Raw genomic sequence first — 22,367 nt, forward strand, 5'->3', positions numbered from 1 at the left:
ATATTCTGCTATGAGTGAATGCGATATACTGTGGATGCCCATTAGTGTGATTGAATCATATGGAACCCTCTCCTTATTTTGCGTGGGTAAGTACCGTATTCTTCAAGGATTAATAGGTAAATCTTTCGTCATGGTTCTGTGAAGTACGTCCCAAAAATAAACCCTTTCCCAACAGTGAAGTAATCATCTATAGTTTATGGCTGTTTACAAATTATGCAAAGAAAAGAAACAAATATTAGAGCTGGCAATGACTGAATCAGAGGTCGAACTGGCGATAAACAATTTAAACCCGAGAAAATCACCCCCTCCAGACGGCTGAAGTGCGGCATTTTACAAAGAATGTAAACTCGAAATAGCACCAGTCCTGACTGTTGTGTTTAACCAAGCTTATGACGTAAATCCCACACAGTCCTCATAGCCAAAATTGATGAAGCAGATAGGCTACTACAAGTAACATCACACCGGCCAATTGCGCTCACGAACGTTGATTAGAAAATTTATATGAAGGTCTTAGCACGAAGGCTGGAGTCGGTAATCCAGGAAATTGTTGGGCCACATCAAACGCGTGGGATAAAGGGACGGTCCATTGTTACAAATATACACAAAGCAAGAAGTGTATTAGAACGTTGTGATGTCATAAATGGCCGTGTGGTCATCCTGCAGCTTGACCTTGAAAAGGCGTTCGACTGTGTTGCACATGAAATTCTACTATGCATAAAGGACCATATAAATGTTGGTTTTGTTATTCAGGAGGGCGTGGCCCTGGCGTACCGAAATTGCACTGCGAGAGTAGTCGTAAATAAAAATCTGGGGGCCCCTATTAGCGTGCAGCGTTCTCTGTGTCAGGGCTGTCCCCCAGCCCTCTTTTAATTCTACATTTACATTGAAACCCTTTACTTAAATGTCTTGGACAATGAGAATATTACTGGTTTTCGTTTGCAAGCCGTGAAGGTTAACCTGCTGGCTTAAGCCGATGATGTTGCGGTTTTACGGTTAACCAGGAGGGTATAACCGAAGTTGCTGATCCTGTAAAAACCTTTAGCGACAGGCAGTAGGGTAAACTAGTCCAAGTCCCTGGGACTCTGGCATGGTAGATGGCAAAGTGCTCCTGATAATTTGGCAAACATGTCCTGGGTGACGACTCTGCCTTGGCGGAGTCCTCACTCAGGACACGTTTGCAAGTACCTTGGTGTGCCACTAGAATGCTATCGTGATAGCGAGACATATTGGAGAACATTAAAAGATGACATGCCGGAAAGGGAAGACAAGTGGAAAGGAATGGCTTATCAATTTTTGCCAGAGCCACAGTGTGGAACCTCTTCATTTCTAGGCTGTGGTATGTGATGCAAGTTTTACAGTGTGCAAGATTGAGTGTGCAGAAGCTGCATAGGATATTCGCGGATTTTGTGGGGGCTTCAAAATGGGAAATATGCAGCCGCACGAATTTATTTAGAAGTGTCAAGGATGGCGGTGTGGGCTTAGGGCATCTTTTCTTTTGCGGTAGATTGTCAGCAGATTTCTGTTCCTGCGTGACGTTCATGATCCATTTTTGTTCACTGTCACTGACTTGGACGTGCACTGCCAGATTTTGCTGTGCCAACCGAATGTTACACGGGAGGTATTTTTGTTTACTTTAGAGTAGTTGTTCACAGTGTGCGATTTCTTTCTGCAACATTTTCAAAAGAGTATTTAGCAACTGTGAAAAATAAAAAAGTTGTACAGAGATTCGTGCGACGTTCTTCGTCCGGAGCCCATCTATAGGACCATATACAGGGGAGGCCCTGGCAGGAATGTACTGCAGAGGGTAAAGAGAATGAATGTCCCGGCAGTGGCTGAAACTTTGTTTTTTAGGTTGCATACTGGAACTTTCCCAGTAAAAGTGTTTTTGCAAGACAAAGGTTTATTTCTTCCGTGGGGCAGCGCCACCCCGGTGGGTGCGTAGTCAATGAAAAACTGTCCTATTGAAATTGCTAAGAAAAATTCCTCGCTTTTTGTCCAGATGAATTGTAGATTAAGGCGGATATCATCCACCTAATATTGCTGGCTAGGAAAATTTATTTCATTATAATTATAAATTAAATTTTTCGTAATATAGGGGCATGATTATAGGCCGAAAGCGAAAGCTGTCAAAATCGATTTTCAGCTCTGGTAAGTATTATTATACAAAATCTTTTAGTTTTAATACTTCGAAACATCAAAATATCAGACATATACTAGGTACGACGCTAAGTTAGCTTTTCTGCAAAGGGTTTTAGCAAAACTGTGTCACTGAAGACAGTATGATTACCTAAATTTGCTTTCATCTCCAAGTGAACAAATATATTAGCATATGAAGCATAAAAAGTGCGATGGACTGATTTTATGAATATGCGCTAGAGGAAATCCAGCCCAGCGCGATTTCGAGGGTGGATTTTCAGATTCAGTGTAGCAAACGGCGCTGCCATCTAATTATGATGATGAAAACATCTATTCATATTGGCTTAGATTAAGGGAAGGCTGGTCGTGTCCCTAATCCGGGACGCCGTTGGTAAAAGTCGTTGCCCGTGCTCTTTCGACGAGGACTCGTTGTTCCTCGAGGTCCGAGCTGGACAGGGCCCCTTCCCAGCCTTCCCACGTTAGCTGATTTATTATGTCAATACTGGTATTTTGTTGACAAGCCCATACCATATGGTATAAGTTTGCCGTCTGGCCACGAAATTTCCACTGCGCCGAAAAGGATTCGGGCTCAATTACGTGGCGTGTTGCTGAATTATTAAATGACATAGTTTGTAACCTTCGAAGGTGACACTCTTCTGTTTACTAAGACCCTTAGCGGACTTCGGGACTGTCTGTCTTTCAAGGCGCAAATGCTGTTATATCTCTGAATATGTTGGTAACGAAGAGGGGGAGCCTAAATCAGGTAGGGAGGGTGTAGAAGGATTCCGGGGAAAAAAGCTCGGGCCAAAGCTTGTGCGCGCTCGTTTCCCTGAACTCCCTCGTGACCTGGTACCCATTTTAGCGCCTTCTGTGTAGCTGAAGGCCTACGTTCACTCAGACGTTTGCAGGCTAGCGGCGTGATTTGCCACCCACATAATTTCTATAAGCTGCCTGGGAATCTGTAACTATGTATTTCGATACCGAGTGCGTTGCGGCTAGGGCTATCGCCACTTCCTCCATAGCCTTCGTATCCCCGTTACGATCTAAAAGCCCGTCCGCGACCTGCATTTGGTGTACCATTGATATTGTTTATATCCCCGCTACAGGTCCCGCAGCGTCCACGAAGAAGGCTCCTTCTTCTCTTGAATAAGATTCGTTCATCTTCTTGGTTCTCGCCACTCGTCTAGCATGATGATGCTCCGCGTGAATGGTTTTGGGGAGCGGAAGCGTAAGGAATTTGTTCTTGCACTCTTGAGGTATATCTTGTCTCCCAGCCACTTATCGTGGAAAGCAAATTTTCAAAGTTTCTAAGACCCTGCGACCAGTCTTGGTTGTGGCCAGTCGCATTACGTACCTGGCTTGTATGATGGGTGCAAATCAGTTCATCAGCCGTATTGCGTACCCCCAGTTGTAGCAGACGCTGCGTAGATGCTTTCATTGGTAACCCGAGCGCCCTCTTATAAGAAGTTCGAATGATAACGTCCAAGAGGTTTAGATCGGTTTTCCTCATACGAAGGTACGGGGCCACGTACACTATCGTGCAGATCATAAAGGCCTGTATTAGCCTAAGGGTACCTTTTCTTGCATACCGTTCTTCTTGCATGCGATCCGAGACAGCATATGGATGACTTGTTCGCACACCGTTCGAAGCTTTGTGATCGCTGCTGCGTTCACACCCTTGTTGTTAATAAGCAGCACCAAAACCCGCATTGCCTCCATCTCGGTGATACGTGTATCATGGACCGAGATTTCCAGCAGTGCATTATCCCCCTCCCGCGCAGGACGAGGAACTACGACTTGTCTGGGAAACAGCGCAGTCCGCATCCTTCTGTATACTTTTGAACCGTAGTGACAGCCTCTTGGAGGGCCTCCTCCATCTGTCTCAAGTTGCCCTCCTTTGTCCATATGGTTATGTCATCCGCGTGGCGGATTCCCTTTATGGAATTAAGTTGGTCTGGCAGGTGCATGAGGGCAACGTTGATGAGCAGTGGAGAGAGGACCGCTCCCTGAGGCATCTCCCTGGTGCCCATGGGTATCGGCTCGGACCTTGTGTCGCCAATCTTGATGTGTGCTTGACTACTTGCAAGAAAGCCTTGATGTAATTAAAGGTACGCTCTCCGCAGTTAGTACCCAGTAGGTTTTCCAGAATCTTGGAGTGCTTCACGTTGTCGAAAGCTTCATTAAGATCCAGCGCAATTATAGACTTGCTGCTGCGTTTGCACGGGGGATCGATAACCTAAATCTTCAGCTGCAGTAACACGTCCTGGGTTGAAAAGTGAGCCCTGAACCCAAACATCGTGTGAGGCATATCTTGGTCTTCTATATATGTCGAAAGTCGCATTTCTACCGCCTTCTCCGTTAGTTTCTCTGTGCACAATGTAAGCGAAATTGTCCTCAGGTCATTGATTTCCATCTCCATTCCAGGCTTGGGAATAAAGCTAACATCAGCCGTTTTCCACGCATCGGTTAACAGTCCACTTTTCCAACACTCGTTGATGCATTGCGTAAGATGTTGAAGCGCTTGCCGATTGAGGTTGACAAGCAGTCCCACCGTCACCAATTCGTTCCCTGGCGCCGTGCCGCTCTTCATGGCCATAACCGCCGCCTGTATTTCCTCGACATCGAACTCTCGATCCAGGTCCAGATTCTCCATGCCCTCATAATCTCATGTTGGCTCGTCGTCTTGCGCTGTGCATAGGTACTTGCTGGTGAGGGCGGCAACCAGCTGCTGGTCCGTGCCTGCGAAACCATGTAGGGCTATCTCTATGTTACGTCGCTGATCCCCGCGCGACTTGGAAGGCTCTATCAAACATCTAAGAAGACTTCAAGCCGCCATGGTGCTAAGGTGTCTTTGCAGTCAGTCGCATTCAGCTAACCGGTTGTTTTTGGCCAGGGTCGTGCGTAATCTTTTGCTTCCAATGTAAATAGCGCAATCTTGGTCTTCAGCTTACGGTTATGGTTTTGCTTTTTCCACCGCCGTGTGAGACTTCTTCTGGCCTTCCATAGATGTAGGTTGTCAATGGCCGGAACTTCTGAGATCTGAAGCGTACGTGTGGAAGACATCAAATCTGTGCACACCGTTGGTGTTGCCAACCTTCGCTTTTTCGGATAGATGTAGTTGCTCAGGTACATGTCTTAATTCTTGTCTTTAATAGAGCGGTGTTACGTACTTACGGAAAATCCATTTTTGATATATATATATATATATATATATATATATATATATATATATATATATATATATATATATATATATATCACGTAGAGAGAGAGAGATAGAGAGAGCTTAAAGGAGCTGGCAGTGTACGAGTCTAATGCAAACGTTGGGGATTTTTTAAAAATGTTTGCTTGTTGGTATTCAACAAAAATTAGTCTTATCATGATTATCGGGATTAAGAATATTTAATGAAATGTGGAAGGAGAAACAACGTGCTGATGGTGGGAGTCGAACCGACAACCTCCGAATATCGCGTTCTGTGCTCTTCCTGATATATATAGTTGGAAGAGCACCGGACGCGATATTCGGAGGTCGTGGGTTCGGTTCCCACCATCGGCACGTTGTTTTTTTCTTCTACTTTATGTTAATTTATATTTCCCCTAAACACATTGCATTACTGTGAGGTTCTTTTCTTTGAATCTTCTGGCCATCTTATTCTGTGGCTTACTCAGAGACAGCAATCCAAATAGACGACCAGACTGACCAAGCTGCAACGAATAATTTATGTACACATGGACAGGACGAGAGTAGAACGATCAAGTGGGTCAAAGACTTAACACTAAGTTATCTACAGTCATCAGTTAGTTCGTTGGGTGGAGAAGCCGGTGCAGACGCTCCGGGTAGTCAGAGTTCTGCAGGGTCGGTGCAGTGGGGCCTCAGTAAGCCCAGCGGAAGGCTAGGCCACCGGACGGGGCCCAGTAGAGGCAAGAGGCCTCCGGTTGCCTTTCCACGGCCGATGCGTCAGGCCTCCCCGACGTGCCTGGGCTCAGCACGGCACCGAACGCTCGTGCCAGTGAAGAAATGGCGCTGTGGCACTCCCGGACCCGACCACCGTTCCGAGTTTCGTGGACGACCGGAGAACAGGACAGGATAAGGCCGGCAGGCCCCAGGTCTGGATCCCCGGGTCAGGCCTGGTAGAAGACGCACCGCTTCGAGCTCCTTGGACTGCCGATCGGCTCCGCTGCTCGCCTGTTCTCCCCTGCTCGTGCATCGCGCTCCTCGAGCCAACCTCTACGTCGTTTTCCTCTTCTTCTTTCTCCTCCTTCTTTCTTCAAATTATCATATGTTCTTCACAAATATGCCCTCCCTTTGAGAAGTTTTTTTTTTCGGGAATAAAAACTTGGGGCCATAACACTGATGCACTCTTTCGGAGGACGACGACACACCACAACACTGCTGTACCCATCACTTCTCCATGCTCCACAGGCATGTTGTTAATAACCTGAGATGGACTAAGGGCCGAACCGTCCCTTCGAACACCTAGGCATGTTCTTCGCAGCTGACGAAACCTGACTGAACATTCATGCGGCGTTTCATGCGTCAAAGCCAGAGGAATACATTGGCCAAACATGGAAAGCAGCCACCAAGCATTTAACCCAATGGTATCCGAAATTCTTTCCATGTTCGGCCAATGTGTTCCTCTGGATTTGACGCATGAAACGCCGCATGAATGTTCAATCAGGTTTCTGGACTTGCGACTGCATTTTTCCAACGAGCATACCTGCGGTGATGCAGGCATTGCGAAATCAGGGGGTAGACGAGCCGTACGTGAAAGTGCTGGGAGATATATATAGTGGCTGCACAGCAACCATAGTTGTACATAAAGAAAGCAACAAAATTCCCATAAAGAAAGGTGTTAGGCAAGGAGACACAATCTCCCCAGTACTATTCACAGCTTGTTTAGAGGAGGTATTCAGAGACTTGGAATGGGAGCAGTTAGGGATAAGGGTAGATGGAGAATACCTCAGTAATCTGCGATTTGCTGATGACGTTGCCTTGCTAAGCAACTCGGGGGATGAATTGCAAATAATGATTGATGACCTAGACAGGAAAAGTAGAAAGGTAGGCTTGAAAATCAATATGCAGAAGACTAAGGTAATGTTCAACAGCCTCGGGAAGGAACAGGAGTTTACATTAGGTAGCGAAATACTGGAAGTAGTAGGCGAATATATCTACTTAGGACAGGTAGTAACCGCAGATCCGGACCATGAAAAAGAAATAACAAGAAGAATAATATTGGGATGGATCGCATTTGGCAAACACTCTCAGATTATGAGTTGCAGCTTACCGGTATCGCTCAAGAGGAAAGTATACAACAGTTGCATCTTGCCTGTACTCACCTATGGGGCTGAAACGTGGAGGCTAACCAAGAGAGTTCTACTTAAGTTGAGGACAACCCAGAGAGCTATGGAACGAAAAATGGTAGGGGTAACATTAAGAGATAGAAAGCGTGCAGAGTGGGTCAGAGAAATAACTCAAGTTACCGACATTCTAGTGGAAATTAAGAAGAAATGGACATGGGCAGGACGTGTAGTACGAAGAGAGGATAACCGATGGTCGCTGAGGGTAACAAACTGGATTCCAAGGGAAAGAAAGCGTAGCAGGGGGCGGCAGAAAGTTAGGTGGGCAGATGAGATTAAGAAGTTCGCAGGGGTCAAGTGGATGCAGCCAGCATAGAACCGGGTTAAGTGGAGAAATATGGGAGAGGCCTTCGCCCTGAAGTGGATATAATCAGGCTGATGATGATGATGATGATGATGATACCTGCTGGTCCTATCAGCCCAGGGGTAAGAAACCTCTTCTGCCGTTTATGTCTGCCCATACAAAACTCGTTAAGATAGGGATAGTAAGACTTTGTTTTCAAAATGCGCTTCAGAAGTCCTGTGAACATCATTTCCAGGATATTTTTAGCAACCAGGTCGAGCGCCTGTCAGCCGCCGGATACCCCCTGAATGTCGTGGTGTCCGTGGCCGGTTCCGCGGCCAAGAAACGAGGACGACAACACGCACAGGCGGCGTCCAACAGGGAGCACAGAAGAGTGGTTGTAATGCCCTACATTCATGAGGTCCGCCACCGCCTCAAAAAAGTCGCGAAACGTTCAGGGGTTGACGTCGTCTTTTCAGCGCCTAATAAGCTTTCCGCCCTTTGCGCGAAGGTAAACAAACCTCTGATCGCCCGTGGATGTGGGCTGACTCCTTCGGAACAACTCGTCCCCTTCAAAACCGGCGTCGTCTACTCCCTGCCCGTATCATGTGTGAAGAGATACATTGGCCAGACAGGCAGGTGTCTCAATATTAGGCTTCAAGAGCACAAGAAAAACGTAAACAGCATTGCAATTTCCGGGCACCTCGCCATGCACTGCGAAAAGTGTAAACATAACGATGATGATCCGGACAAAACCTGTTACCCACATTTCAATCGCTGCACAATTCTTGCTAGAGGACGGGATAGGATATCCAGGGAAATCGCAGAAGCGTACGAAATCCACAGCGCAAATGAGCAATGTGTAAGTGCACCCTCCCTTTGCTTGTCGCAAAAAGAATTGGATTTTCTCAGAGGCAGGGTAAATGTTTAACTTTTTTCTTGAATGCCCCTCTCCGCTACTTTTGTTAATCACCTTGCGCCACTATTTTAGTCCCGTGTTTTTGTTTTTTTACCGTTATATTTTAATGCATTTACTTTCCTTTTTGGCTATGTATATATCTGTTTTACCGGTTTTACTTTCCGTCCCGGCCTCCTACACCGTGGTTTTTATCGCTTTTAGTCTTTTCGGCTTTTCACCTGTTTATCGTATTTTACTCTTGGACATGACTACACTGTTTTCGGTGATTGTGCTGGATCGCATTTGGCCACATCCCCCTCTTTGTACCTTTACTCTTGGACATGAATACACTGTTTTCGGTGATTGTGCTGGATCGCATTTGGCCACATCCCCCTCTTTGTACCTTATATATGTGTCCTGCTTCGGAATAAAGTTTCAGTTAGCGCCTGTGTCTTTGTCTGCCTTTCTTCGTGTTTCGTCCCGTTCGCTGCGCTGTTTTATTTCACTATACGTTCCCCTACCGCGAGCAACTCTGGTGCACTCATTTTTCTCCAATCTCTAGCCGCGGGAAAATGCTGCTTGGCCGGTCTGGTCCTGCCGTGGACGCCAAAATTGTGAGGTTCTTTTCTTTGAACCTTCTGGCCACCTTATTCTGTGGCTTACTCAGAGACAGCAATCTAAAAAGATGACCAGACTGACCAAGCTAACAACGAATAACTTATGTACACATGGACGGGACGAGAGTAGTACGATCAAGTGGGTCAAAGACTTAACACTAAGTTATCTACAGTCACCAGTTAGTTGGTTGTGTGGAGAAGCCGGTGCAGACGCTCCGGGTAGTCAGAGTTCTGCAGGGTCGGTGCAGTAGGGCCTCAGTAAGCACAGCGGAAGGCTAGGCCACCGGACGGGGCCCAGTAGAGGCAAGAGGCCTCGGGTTGCCTTTCCACAGCCGATGCGTCAGGCCTCCCCGACGTGCCTGGGCTCAGCACGGCGCCGAACGCTCGTGCCAGTGAAGAGCTGGCGCTGTGGCACTCCCGGACCCGACCACCGTTCCGAGTTTTGTGGACGACAGGAGAACAGGACAGGATACGGCGCGCAGGCCCCAGGTCTGGATCCAAGGGTCAGACCTAGCAGAAGACGCACCGCTCCGAGCTCCTTGGACAGACGATCGGCTCCGCTGCTCGCCTGTTCTCCCCTGCTCGTGCCTCGCGCTCCTCGAGCCAACCTCCGCGTCGTTTTACCCTTCTTCTTTCTCCTCCTTCTTTCTTCAAATTATCATATACTCTTCACAAGTACTAATTTATGTGATTATTAGGTAGAAATTAAAAAAAAGACAAAGTACCATGCCCAATGCTTTCCTTGGCCTCGCTGACTGTTGGCTTCTTCCCTTCAATATATATATATATATATATATATATTAGTGTCACACCAACGCTCGGTGATTGTCGACGGTGACAAAGACGACGAGCGTATGTCGAAAGGCGCGTGCTAAAAAAAATAAGACGGCAGACAGAAGACGAAGACGCAAGAGACTGACGCGCTAATTAAACGGTCGACCTTAACACCGACCTGAGCATCAACGCACCCTTACATTTGGTGGAGGTGCTGGGTACACTGAGGATCGGCGTGAAAAGCGGCGCATATTGCCGAATGGAGATGCCGAGGAATGACAAGGAGCCACTTGCGTCCGTCGGAAAGGTAATTTCGGCGGTAAAGCATACGCTTATAATACTGCCATACAAAGCACGAACGGCTTCTCCCCCTTTTTCCTTCTATACGGCCGTGAACCCACCTCAACTATGGACACGATACTTCCTTATCGCCCTGACATCTCCGAAGCGACCACCGTCTCTCAAGCAGCAGCATATGCAGAAGAGTGTCGCCAGTTGGCCCGCTCATTTACAACCCAGAACCAAGGTCACCAGCAGTTCCTTCTCGCACCGTCTTGTCCAGCTCCTTCATACAGCACAGACTCCCTCGTGTGGCTTTGGGTTCCTGCCACCCCTTCCGGCCTCTCTACCAAACTTGCTTCGAAATACCATGGCCCATATCGGGTTATTTGCCAGACTTCTCCGGTGAACTACGTTATAGGACCTAGAACCGCTTGTACCGACACCGGATATGCGTCGCCGCGGGCTTGAAACAGTGCACGTTGACCACCTCAAGCCCTGTTACGACCCGCCTGTTGTGTCCAGACCATGAGTCGGCAGGATGCCTCTTTTTTCTCCCGGGGGTAATTGTAGTGTCACACGAACGCTCGGTGATTGTCGATGGTGACAAAGACGACGAGTGTATGTCGAAAGGCGCGTGCTAAAAAAAAGGAAGACGGCAGACAAAAGACGAAGACGCAAGAGACTGACGCGCTAGTTAAACGGTCGCCCTGAACACCGACCTGATCTTCAACGCACCCTTACAATATATATATATATATATATATATATACCGGGTGTCCCAGCTAACTTGAACCAGGGGTTACAAAATAATATATTTGAGGTAGGTCAGTGAAACCAATTGCATACAACTGCCAGCCTGTTTGCGCACTACAAGCAATTTTTTGTTTTGCATTTACTTAATTAGCTAATTATCTTATTTTTTGTAATTTATTATATATCGACTCTGTACCAAAAATGTGAATTGGAAAGTTGTAGAGCACCTTCAGATCCCCCATTCCATTAATTGCGATAAAGAAAGTCTCACGTGTATCTTTTTTTCCGGGCTCAGAAGAAAGCCCGCGAAATACAAATAATACCACGTGACTAGCGCATTTGTGCGCCGTGATTGTGGTGCTCTCAGTCGTGGTTTGAACGAACGAAATAAGCTGCGGCCGTGACCCGATGGTCCCGTTGCAGCGGCAGGCAGAAATGTTGGCGATGGTTCGAGCGAGCTCGAGCTAGCCCGTCGCCACCACGATTTTGGCCAGGTTTGCGCACCGCAGCAGCCTACATCACGACAGGCGGATGGCGATAAAGAACCGGCAATTGAAGGTGCAGCGCTAATTTTAGTCAAGTCATATGATGTCATCTCGCCCCTTTACCCAAGCCCGTATGCGCAGATTCAGTGGCTGATACCTTATCGCTCATTTGTTTGTCGTGACGTTCGCTGATGGGAGAGAAGGAGGCCTTGTTAGAATCTCGGTGGTGTCGGCTCGCCGCTCTCGCTGCTACTGCACCGTCACGTGGGCCGGCTGCCTGACGTGGGCGAAGACGCCATCGCAGGCATATCGGCCTGCCGCTTTAACGGGGCCAAGAAGACACGGCCGCAGCTGATTTCATTCGCTCAAACCACGACTGAGAGCACCACAATCGCGGCGCACAAATACACTAGTCACGTGGTATTATTTGTATTTCGCGGGCTTTCTTCTGAGCCCGGAAAAAAAGATACACGTGAGACTTTCTTTATAGCAATTAATGGAATGGGGGTTTTCTAAAGGTGCTCTACAACTTTCCAATTTGCACGTTTAGTCTAAAGTCGATATTTAATAAATTAGATAAATTAATCTATTTCCTAATTAAGTAATTGCAAAATAAAAAATTGCCTGTAGTGCGCAAGGAGGCTGGCAGTTGAATGCAATTGGTTTTACTGACCTACCTCAAATATATTATTTTGTACCCCTTGGTTCAAATTAGCTGAGACACCCCGTATATATATATATATATATATATATATATATATATATATATATATATATATATATATATATATATATATATATATATATATATATATATAGGGAGGGATTGGAAGCTCGAATGGGTCCGGTAGGGCATAAACTTGAAGGAGGTGACACACGGTGGAAAACAACAACACTTTAATCCGACGTTTCGGCCGGGGTCCGTCGGCTACATTCCTTGACAAAGACCAGAACCCGGCCGAAACGTCGGTATAAAGTGTCAAGTTTATATATATATATATATATATATATTTGTATGTATATATATATATATATATATATATATATACATATATATAGGCGTGGTCTGTAATCGTTAGACATTTCCGCATATATATACGAGACCCTCGTGTTGCTATATTTGCAGTTGCATTGTACCTGCTTTGCCCGATAACTTTAGCCAATGAATAAACGTGAACTAATATAAGCGCTTGAAACCAGTTGTATATTGCTGGCAGACACATTTGGGGGGGGGGGGGTCGGAGCAAATGCAATTTTTTATTTTTGCGTAGTGAATAAGGTTACTTGCTTGATGTCCTAAATAAGCACTTTAGACAAGAATTGTGATTTACAATGTCGGAAAACACCCACCTTTTTCTCAGCTCTAGAGAAAGTCCTCGAAAAGGTATGTCCCCGAGCCCTTTCTTTGAGATGGATATCAATGAGCTGTGATCAACCTCTATCACAATTTTAACGAACTAATTAAACTTCTCGCAATCAAACATCTTGCAAGGCTTCCTTATCAATCTGTGCTTATCTGCGCTCAGTGTCTCAACACCCTTGAAGCATAGCCTACAGGACACCACTCAGTTCCGTGCTGCCGAAAAAGTGCTGTGCTCAATGCAGAGGTGGATGCGTCAGTGGACAGCTTTGTAGGTGAGGATAGATCAAAAATAGCAAGTACAGGAGCTTGCTTCAGCATTTCATTTAGACGGGTCCACGCGGTGTCGTGTGCTGTTGTACATTCTAAAATAGAAACCTCGCGCAACTGACCATGAAGTGATTCTGCCTTACTTGCTAAGTCTGGCAAGTAAATGAAGAATTAGTTGACGGCGCCAGGTAGCCTTTCGACTTCATTTTGCTTTGTAGGTGGTGTCTGGCAATGGCTATGCATTCTACCAGTTCTGGGTTTTGTTTGATGGCTTGCTCACTTTATCTCTCTCCAAGGAAATTTATCTGTTTCCGCCGAACTTAAGTGTGAGGCCTGCCTTACTTACTGTCCCCAAAACTTTGTAAACTCTTTTCTGCTGCTCTTCCCATGAGGCCCCCAGACCAAAATGTCTTCGATGTAGATGCGTACGCCAGGTATCCCATCGAAAATTTCTGTTGTTGTTATTTGAAATATTTCTGTAGCCGATGCAATGCAAAAGGGTAGCCTTAAGAATCGGTATCGACCAAATGGGCTGCCATGGGCAAATCCGCGAGGACGTTTCGTCAAGGGGGATTTGGTGGAACCCACTGTTGGCATAAAGTGTTATGAACTACTTTGCTCCCACAAGTTCGCTTTCAATCTCCTCCCTACGCAGAAGTTGAAAGTGTTCCCTCTTCAAAGCCTCATTCACTGTTATAGGATCCATGCAAACACGAAGTTGGCCGTTCTTCTTTCGTACAATAACAAGTGAGCATACCCAGTCAGATGGCTCTCGCACCTTGGCAATGATGCCTGCAGCCTCGAGGCGATCCAGCTCCTTTGTCAGCCGTGATCGAATCGCATGTGGTAGTCGACCCGTCGGCTCAGCGACCGGAGGGGTGCCATCTTGAAGCGTCATGCATACTGTACTCTCGTTTCAGTTCGACGCCCGTAAACAACTTGAGATGCTGCCGGCGAACGCACTCGGACAAGTCCTCGTCTTTGTTGACAGCTCTTATCCTATTAACCAGACCAAACTGCTCGCAAGCTTGCAGTCCTAACATCGCCTTCACAAAAAGATTTCTACGAGCTGAGGGTCCGAACAGGGAGGCATATCTTTCCCATATGCGCTATTTCATTCCCGCCATTGCTGCGGAGTACTGCCCTGGCTGGCTGTGGCCGCCGCTTTGTTCCCAGGGCTTTAAACAAATCGCGCAGCAGCAAGTTGGCCTGCGTGCCGGAATCGACTTTCAGCCGCACTTTCCTTCCTTAAATATGAGTCGCTACCTCCCAGTGGTGTCATTCCCCTCCGCGCGCTTTCTTGTATGCCCCAGAAATGCGCACCACTGTAAAGACGTCGTCGTCCTGTTACTCGGCTATTTCTTTAACGTCGGCTGTTCTTGCATTGCAGAAAACTACGAAACGATTCGCATCTACCACACCTTTTTCCATACGCTGGACACTGGCGGGGCCCATGCGAGCGGTTGCAGTAGCCGCATTTTGTGGCTTCATGTCTCCTTTTGTCGTACCCTATAGTGCGCTATTGCTCTGCTGTTAATGCTTGCTTCTCTCTTGCGCCACGACATCGATCATCTCTTCTCTCCACGCTTTGCTTTGTGCTGCTGCGAGTTACTCGGCCTTGGCTCATCCGACAGCAGTGGTGAGCGTCAAGTCCGTTTTGGCTACAAGCTTTGCTCCGTACACTATGTGGTCATGCAGCATACATTCTCGGAGGGCGTCAAAGTGACAGCTCTTAGTTTTCAGTTGCAGGTCCCGATAGAAGAGCTCGAAAGAATCACCTTCGGCTTGTGTGCGGCTTCGGCACACGTAGCGCACGAATGTTTTTTTGCTCTAGGGTAGGCAGTAGGCCTTAAAATGCTTGCCCCAGCTTATTGTAGTCATTCTTTTCTTCCACGGTAAAGTCGAAGGTGTTGTAAACGTCGATGGCTTCTTGACCAGCGAAGAGAAGCAAGGACTCCGCGGCAACGAAGTACAATTCTACTGGCTGCTTAAATCAAATGCAGTGGTCTCCCATATTATCCCCGAAACGTAGAGGCTCTGGAGGAGGAAGCTCTGTCATTTTTCGGCGCGGGAACGTGCCGCTTCTGACAACATGTAAAAAACGAGACCGACACGGTACAGTGACCAAGGAATGGCTGATGTTTATTTGCGCCGTACCGGAAGTACTTGAGCACGTTGCCAGACTTGTTGGCGTGCCTCGTGCAGTTTCAGCGGATACCGATACATATGGTACGCCCCATACTTCTATCGGCTTAAAATATCCTCCGAAAACAACACCGAAGCTCAACACAGATTACACTGACAATCCTTATATTAAATGCCTGAGTGACTTCTTCAGAAACTTCGAAATATATAGTTAGTATGAATGCAGAATGAAAACTCGTATTTTTATTTCATTCATTTTGTACGATGCATGAGGAGAGACAGCGTAGTCCTCAGGGAGGTCCTGTCTGTGATTTTCGTGATTGCATAAGTTAAGCGATGGCTCCCGAGAGCTAAGGGATGGGATGGCGGGTACAATGAGCAAGGAAAAGTGACATCTTAAACTCAGCCTAGAAGGTGTAAGCCTGAATAAATCGCAGTAAAGCCTCAGTATTTGAATAAAGGGGAAAATAAGTACTATAGAACATTTCTTCCTAATAATTCAGTTAATAAAGAGAAGTACTACACTACCTTTATACTCATGTATTAACATATTTTTTGGCTCTTTTAAATAATTCAAGAATGATAGCTAATAAAAATGCTTTTCATTCGGCCTTTGTAGATGTGGAGCTTTTATATAAAACTTTTTACATATGGCTTCCTTTTCACATATCCGAAGAAACTCACCGCTATTTATTTTAGATGCTACAGAGGTAGATCCCAATTCAAACAAACATTATATACATCTAGAAATGATTTCGCAGCAGCGATTTCCATGCACAGTAGAACTGCACACGTTGCGTCGGCAAGTCACGGGATATGAAAGTGCCTAGGTATGATTTAACCACAGGACGAGTACCTCCGACGTGGCGAGCATGCGGCCGTAGCTGGACTATGCGTGGGTAAACCATTCCCCATGTATGAACCAACCGCGGCAGTAGGCTGGCCAAGTCGGCTATATTCGTCAGCCCGACTTCGATTGCCAATTATCGGCCATTCTAAGCCCATTGTCGATTCCGGACACAGGCCGAGCTGGGAGGCTGAGCTCGACCCGATGAGTTTTAATTGGCCATAATGGCATTCCCGAGCGCGGACTGACCAGAGCACTGCCGCTTGGGCTAGCGGCTTCACAGTAACCATACCTGTGCATAAAGAAAATAATATATTTCCCATAAGGAAAGGTGTTAAGCAAGGAGACGCGATCTCGTCAGTACTATTCGCCGCTTGCTAAGAGGAAGTAATCAGGGACTCAAGATAGGTGCAGTCAGGGATAATATATGCCGAAGTTCCCCTATTCTCATTATGACGAGCAGATTACCTGTATCGCTCATGAGAGAAGCATGTAACAGTTGCATCTTACCTGTAGTCGCATATGGGGCTGAAACGTGAGGTTAACGAAAAATATCTATTTAAACTGATAACAACGCAGAGAACTGTTTCAGAAAATGATGGGTGTAATATTCAGAGAGGAACCGCGAGAGTGGATCACAGAAATAACCCGAGTTAGTGACATTCTTTTTTAATTCAATAAAAAATAGGCACGGGAAGGGCATGTATTGCGAGTAGAGTATAATCAAAGGTCGCTAAAGGTAAATTGGGTTCCATGGGTAGGTGGGCGTAGACGTGGAGGCAGAATGTTATGTGGGTGATTGAGTTTAAAAGAAGTTCGCAGGGGTCAATGGAGGCAGCTTTGGGCAGGAGAAGTTTATTGTGGGTATTATGGGAGAGGCATTCATCCTGCAGTGGGTATAATACGGCTGATGATGGTGAACTTGCCCATGAAAAACGTTTAAGAACGTAATTAATTTCGGCCCAGCATTCATTTAGCTTCAACAAATGGTTATAAGAGAAACTACAACTTTCGCATAAACCGCACAATTTAACGAACTTTGCTTTCTCTGAGTAGGGATGCAATGAAAGTGACTTATTCTCGCCAACCAAATTGATACGTAACTGCTTGGATCTCTCTGATTTCAAGCTGAGAGTGCAAACTGTGCCCTACGCTGCTCACGCAATACCGAATTCATTCGCCTTCTTTTCTAGTACAACGATGCTATAAGGCGCTGAGGCAAACAGAACAGCAGATGTGAGAAGCAGAACATTAAAAGAAAAGCAAATTCCGAAAGCGGTTACTGAGTACAAGTGTCTATGGGCCGACCAGACCGAACTTAGCGAATTATCAATGTAGCGCATGGAACGTCCCTAACCTTCCTGATATTCTCGAGATCATATTTGACGGTGAACCAGTTTTCGGATCTGCATTATCTGACCGCTTTTAATGCCCACTTCGCCGCCAGACCAAAGAAAGGCTCACCACTTAGTAAAGTCTCGTGCTGCCTATAAGACATGTTCCACCGAGAACATGTTTTTAAAACCCGCAGATGAATCTGAAGTGTCTAGCACGTTTCTATGCCTAAAGAATAGTAAAGCCCTTGACATTGACAGAATCCAGATTAAAACTATCAAATATGTCCTTGATATCTTATGTCTGTACTTAGTGCATATATTTGATATTTCGCTAGCATATGGCCCTTTCCTAACGACATGAAACTTGCAAAAGTATCTGTTATATTCAAGGGAACGATGCCAGCAACTACAGACTTCCATCTATGATTCCAATCTTTTCAAAGGGTCTTGGGAAGATTATGTTCACCCGACTAGATGGTTGTTTTTTACTAAGCACAATATTTTATCAGACTGTCAGCATGGTTTTCGTAAGGGTAGGTCAGTAGAATATGCCCTTCTGCCGCAAACAGTATTTATGATTACAAACTTTGAAGCTACGAAATGAACATTAGGAATTTATTTAGACTTCAGCAAAGCCTTTGATTCAATATACCCCTCCATATCAAGTTAGATTATTATCGTGTCTGTGGGCTAAAAAATATTATTTTGCGGTCATACCTAACCGGCCGATCCCAATGTGTTCACATTAATGGCTACCATTCCGCTTTCCAACCGATTTCATCTGATGTCCCTCATGGAAGTATTTTTGGGCCTTTTTATTTAATGTCTATGTTAATGATCTCATGTATACTGATGATAATGCATATTTGTATTATATGCGGATAATTTAAGCTTGTTCTTTAGCTCAACTAATGAAGCCGACTTGTATAAAATGGCGAATATGGCATGGTTAAAGCTACTGAATTGGTCGGAATCAAACATGTTAGAAATAAATGGGGAAAAACAAATGCAATTTTATTGGCGCCTAAAAACCAACGTCTGGCCTGTAGTCGTGAGCTAAAGTTAGGTCCCCTTACAATAGATATCATTAAACAGCATAAAATCTGAGGTGTCACATTTTCCAATCAGATGACATGGGACAGTCATGTTGAGCAAGTGGCTACAAAAATTTCATCTGCTGCAGGTGCCTTATTTCGAACGCGCGATCTCTATCCGATGTCTGTCAGACTACAAGTTTACCATGCCCTTTTCCGCTCACACTTTAACTACTGCACGCTAGTATGCAGCACGACTACTAAAAAAAAAACATCAGTTACACTTCTGCGTCTAGAAAAAAAAGCCATACGTTGCATAAACAATGTATATTTTGGCATCCTTCAGCCCAGCTAATTCGTCAGTATTAAATAATCAATATTCAGTCTCTTTATAATTACCAGCTTCTCCACCACCTCCATTTTGTTAATAAGTATAAAGAATTTCTAATTGCGCTCTCGGGGGCAACATTACTCTGCAATATTTCTAAAACGCGTGTCCCTGAAAAATGGACAGTTCCACACCACCGAATAAACTACCTCCTGCATCCATTAAGCTATACAGTGCCAATGTTACTAAATAAGTTCAATTTATGTACTTTTACTAACGCTGTCTAACACGCAAAGTTTTACGTTCAATGTGTATAGACTGGCCTGTGTTTGCTGTTCGCAGTGTAAAATGGTACCTTAGTAATTTGAGTCACGTGTCCGTCATGTTGCAATTATCGATTTTTTTAAGTAGTGTGTGCATGTAAACGCTGGTTTTTGTATAAAACCTTGATATCACACATATTTTTCCTTCATGCGTTTCTTTTGTAAGTTTGTGATAAAATATCACAGTTTATTTTTCGCAAATAGCAACAGGTATTTTGTATGGTAGCTCAGCTACTTTGGTCATCTGATGAGAAGAGAGGAGTCGCTGGAGAAAGATTTGATGTTGGGAAAGGTTGAGGGTTGCCGGAGAAGGGGTAGGCAGCGAACGCGATGGTTAGATGGCATCCTCGAGGCACTGCAGATGAAGTTATGTGATGTTAGGAAGATAGTGAGAGACCGGAAAGCGTGGCGTGACATGGTCAATAGGGTCACGAAGAGTCGGACACGACTGAACGACTGAACTGAACTGAACTGATTTTGTATTGACTTTCTGTACTCCTGTCACTGTTGCCTGCCGCCGGCTTCCCGGCCCCGTCAAGCTGTCCCTACAGCTTTTGGCCTGGGAGACCGTCAACATTGTAAAATGTTGAAAATAAAAGTGAATTGAAATTGAAATTGAAAATATGTTAAGGTGGAAATAAAGTTTTCATATAAAACAGACGCATTTCGAGACCTACTGATGAAAAATACAAAGCACTTCAAGAAACAAATCTCTTCTCGCAGAGGCGCGTGGTGCCATCTAGCGAGGTGGACGCAAAAAAGCACAACAGTCTTCTGTGGCTCTTTCCGGCGTGGCGCACACAAGACGCAAAGGCATATTGAAGTCGAAATGCTGCATAACAGTGGGTACCAGTAAGAGAACTGTCATCGCATTTCTCCATTTAAGCTGTCTTAAGAATGTACCAAACGCCAAACTAAATATTTTTAATCTACATCTACGGTGACGTCATATATAACTATAATTCTTGCTACATGAAGGAAAGAATCCCACAGTGGGCGAGGCCAAGGAAAGCGTAGGGGATGTTAGTTTGTCCTTTTTTTAATGTTTGCTCGGGTAATCAAAGAAATTAGTAATGTAAACTTGTTTAGGGGACGATAATTAAACACAAAGTAGCAGAAAAAACAACGTGCCGATGGTGGGAACCGAACCCACGACCTCCGTGACCACGCTATATTCGGAGGTCGTGGGTTCGGTTCCCACCATCGGCACGTTGTTTTTTCTGCTACTTTGTGTTTAATTATCTTCCCCTAAACAAGATTACATTACTAATTTCTTTGATTATCCAAGTAAACATTAAAAAAAGGACGAACTAACATCCCCTACGCTTTCCTTGGCCTCGCCGACTGTGGCATTCTTTCCTTCATGTATTAGAGCGAGCCCCTCATTTCCCCTTAATTGATCTGCTTGCAGCTTACGGGGGTCTCGGTTCTGGCAGTCTTGAAACCATAGGTAGCGTAAGAGGGTTCTAGCACAGCTTTCGCCCTCGCTCTTGATCACGTTCTACGTGACGCTGGCGGTAACAAAGGACGTTCTACGTCCGCCGCTATAGTTGAGGGTGGCGCTGGTGAACACTCTCAAGGTTCGTATACAGACAACATAAATACCCAAGCAAGTAGCAGGGGGGACAGCGGCCGATGTAGCTCAGTTGGAAGAGCACCGGACGCGATATTCGGAGGTCGTGGGTTCGGTTCCCACCATCGGCACGTTGTTTTTTCTGCTACTTTGTGTTTAATTGTCTTCCCCTAAACAAGATTACATTACTAATTTCTTTGATTATCCAAGTCAACATTAAAAAAAAGACAAACTAACATCCCCTACGCTTTCCTTGACCTCGCCGATTGTGGGATTCTTTCCTTCATGTATTATAACGAGCACCCTCATTTTCCCTTAATTGATCTGCTTGTAACTCTTGCTAGTACATCAGGAAAAAAAGCTGTCAATGAACAGCAAGTTGCGAACAATATATTAAAACATTGCCGATGTGCCAACATATGTGCACATGAAGATAATATATTTCTGCAAGAAAAAGTGGAGCATGGCTTACGTTGTCCAGAAGAGCGCTAGTCAGGTTCACAACTTGTCTAGTCTCCCTGCTCTCTTTAAAACCGTGGACTATAATTGACAATGGCTTCATCTTGCTGTAATGGTTTTTACGAAGAACATCCATCCTGTTTAGGGGCCTCAGTTCTATGCCAGATGGATGAATGCTGTCGTAAAAATAAAATTTCACACCAGCTTCTTTAGGGCTTACCGGTCCACCAATATCTAGGGCCATTCTGTTATCAGGGTTGAAACATCCAAATGTGTCGTAGCAGGCGTAATCTCTCTGCTTGGTCAAGACAAATGTTAATAACTGTCAAAAGACCGGAAAGAAATAAGTAAATTAAGATTGTATTTGAATCAGGGGTGCATGCAATGGGTTTTCCCATGGTCATGTCTTTAAAATTTATATATACCTAAAGCGAGTGGGAATAATTGAAATTATTACAGGAAAGAAGCAGTCGCAAACTCAGTGCTCAGGTTCGCTTCGAGCTGGACTCGTGATTTGGCTCATTCATAGTTGAATTTTCGTTAGATTTTAGAACCATTCTTTTTAGATAATAAAAATACTAAGTTAAAACGAAAAATAAGCTAACGGATCGTTGATACTTTTTTACCTTCGCGATATTGTAAGCTATGTTACTGTTGAGCATATTAACATGCAAACGAACCTCCGGAATTGAGCGCCGGTCAAAAATGTATTTTTCAATTTGCAAAAATTTCAAATGAATCCATATCTCATTTCTTCATAGCACGTTGAATCCTGTTCTCTTATCTTACCAAAGAAAACATAAACCACCTCCGCGGGAAAAAATTCATGATTACAATTTTTTTACATAAGATTTACGCATCCCTGAAAGAACAGACGACATTGATTTATGTGATCTTTTCTGGCACAGGACTAATCTCGTTGTTTTGTCAATGCATAATTACGGTGGTCGGCTACTCAAGCCATAAATGAATAATAGGGCACATAGCCACAGCCCGAGGTCGCATAAGGCGGTTACAACAGCGGACGGGTAGAGATGCTTTTGTAGGAGCGACCTTCTACTCTGCGATATCAGGGCATGCTACAGATCACCGGGTGGTTTGACCT

At 45.2% G+C, this 22,367-nt stretch overlaps 1 protein-coding gene across 6 annotated transcripts in view; it reads right to left on the reverse strand.

Moving 5' to 3' along the window:
- The window catches only part of LOC146193286 (phospholipase A1-like), a 230,302-nt gene that overhangs the window by 133,323 nt on the left and 74,612 nt on the right, over window positions 1-22,367 (reverse strand). For 5 of the 6 annotated variants that reach the window (XR_014706817.1, XM_084602655.1, XM_084602654.1 and 2 more), the window contains exon 5: window positions 21,483-21,584. The exons of the other annotated variant lie outside the window; for it this stretch is intronic. Coding sequence is in view for 4 of the 5 variants with exons in the window: in XM_084602655.1 (XP_084458781.1) it covers window positions 21,483-21,584 (102 nt within the window). In the remaining variant the exon portion in view is untranslated. The remainder of the gene's footprint in view (window positions 1-21,482; window positions 21,585-22,367) is intronic. 6 annotated transcript variants of the gene reach the window in all.

Source organism: Amblyomma maculatum, chromosome 4 (assembly GCF_055883805.1).
Source record: "Amblyomma maculatum isolate TAMU_Amacu chromosome 4, ASM5588380v1, whole genome shotgun sequence".
NCBI lineage: Eukaryota > Metazoa > Arthropoda > Arachnida > Ixodida > Ixodidae > Amblyomma > Amblyomma maculatum.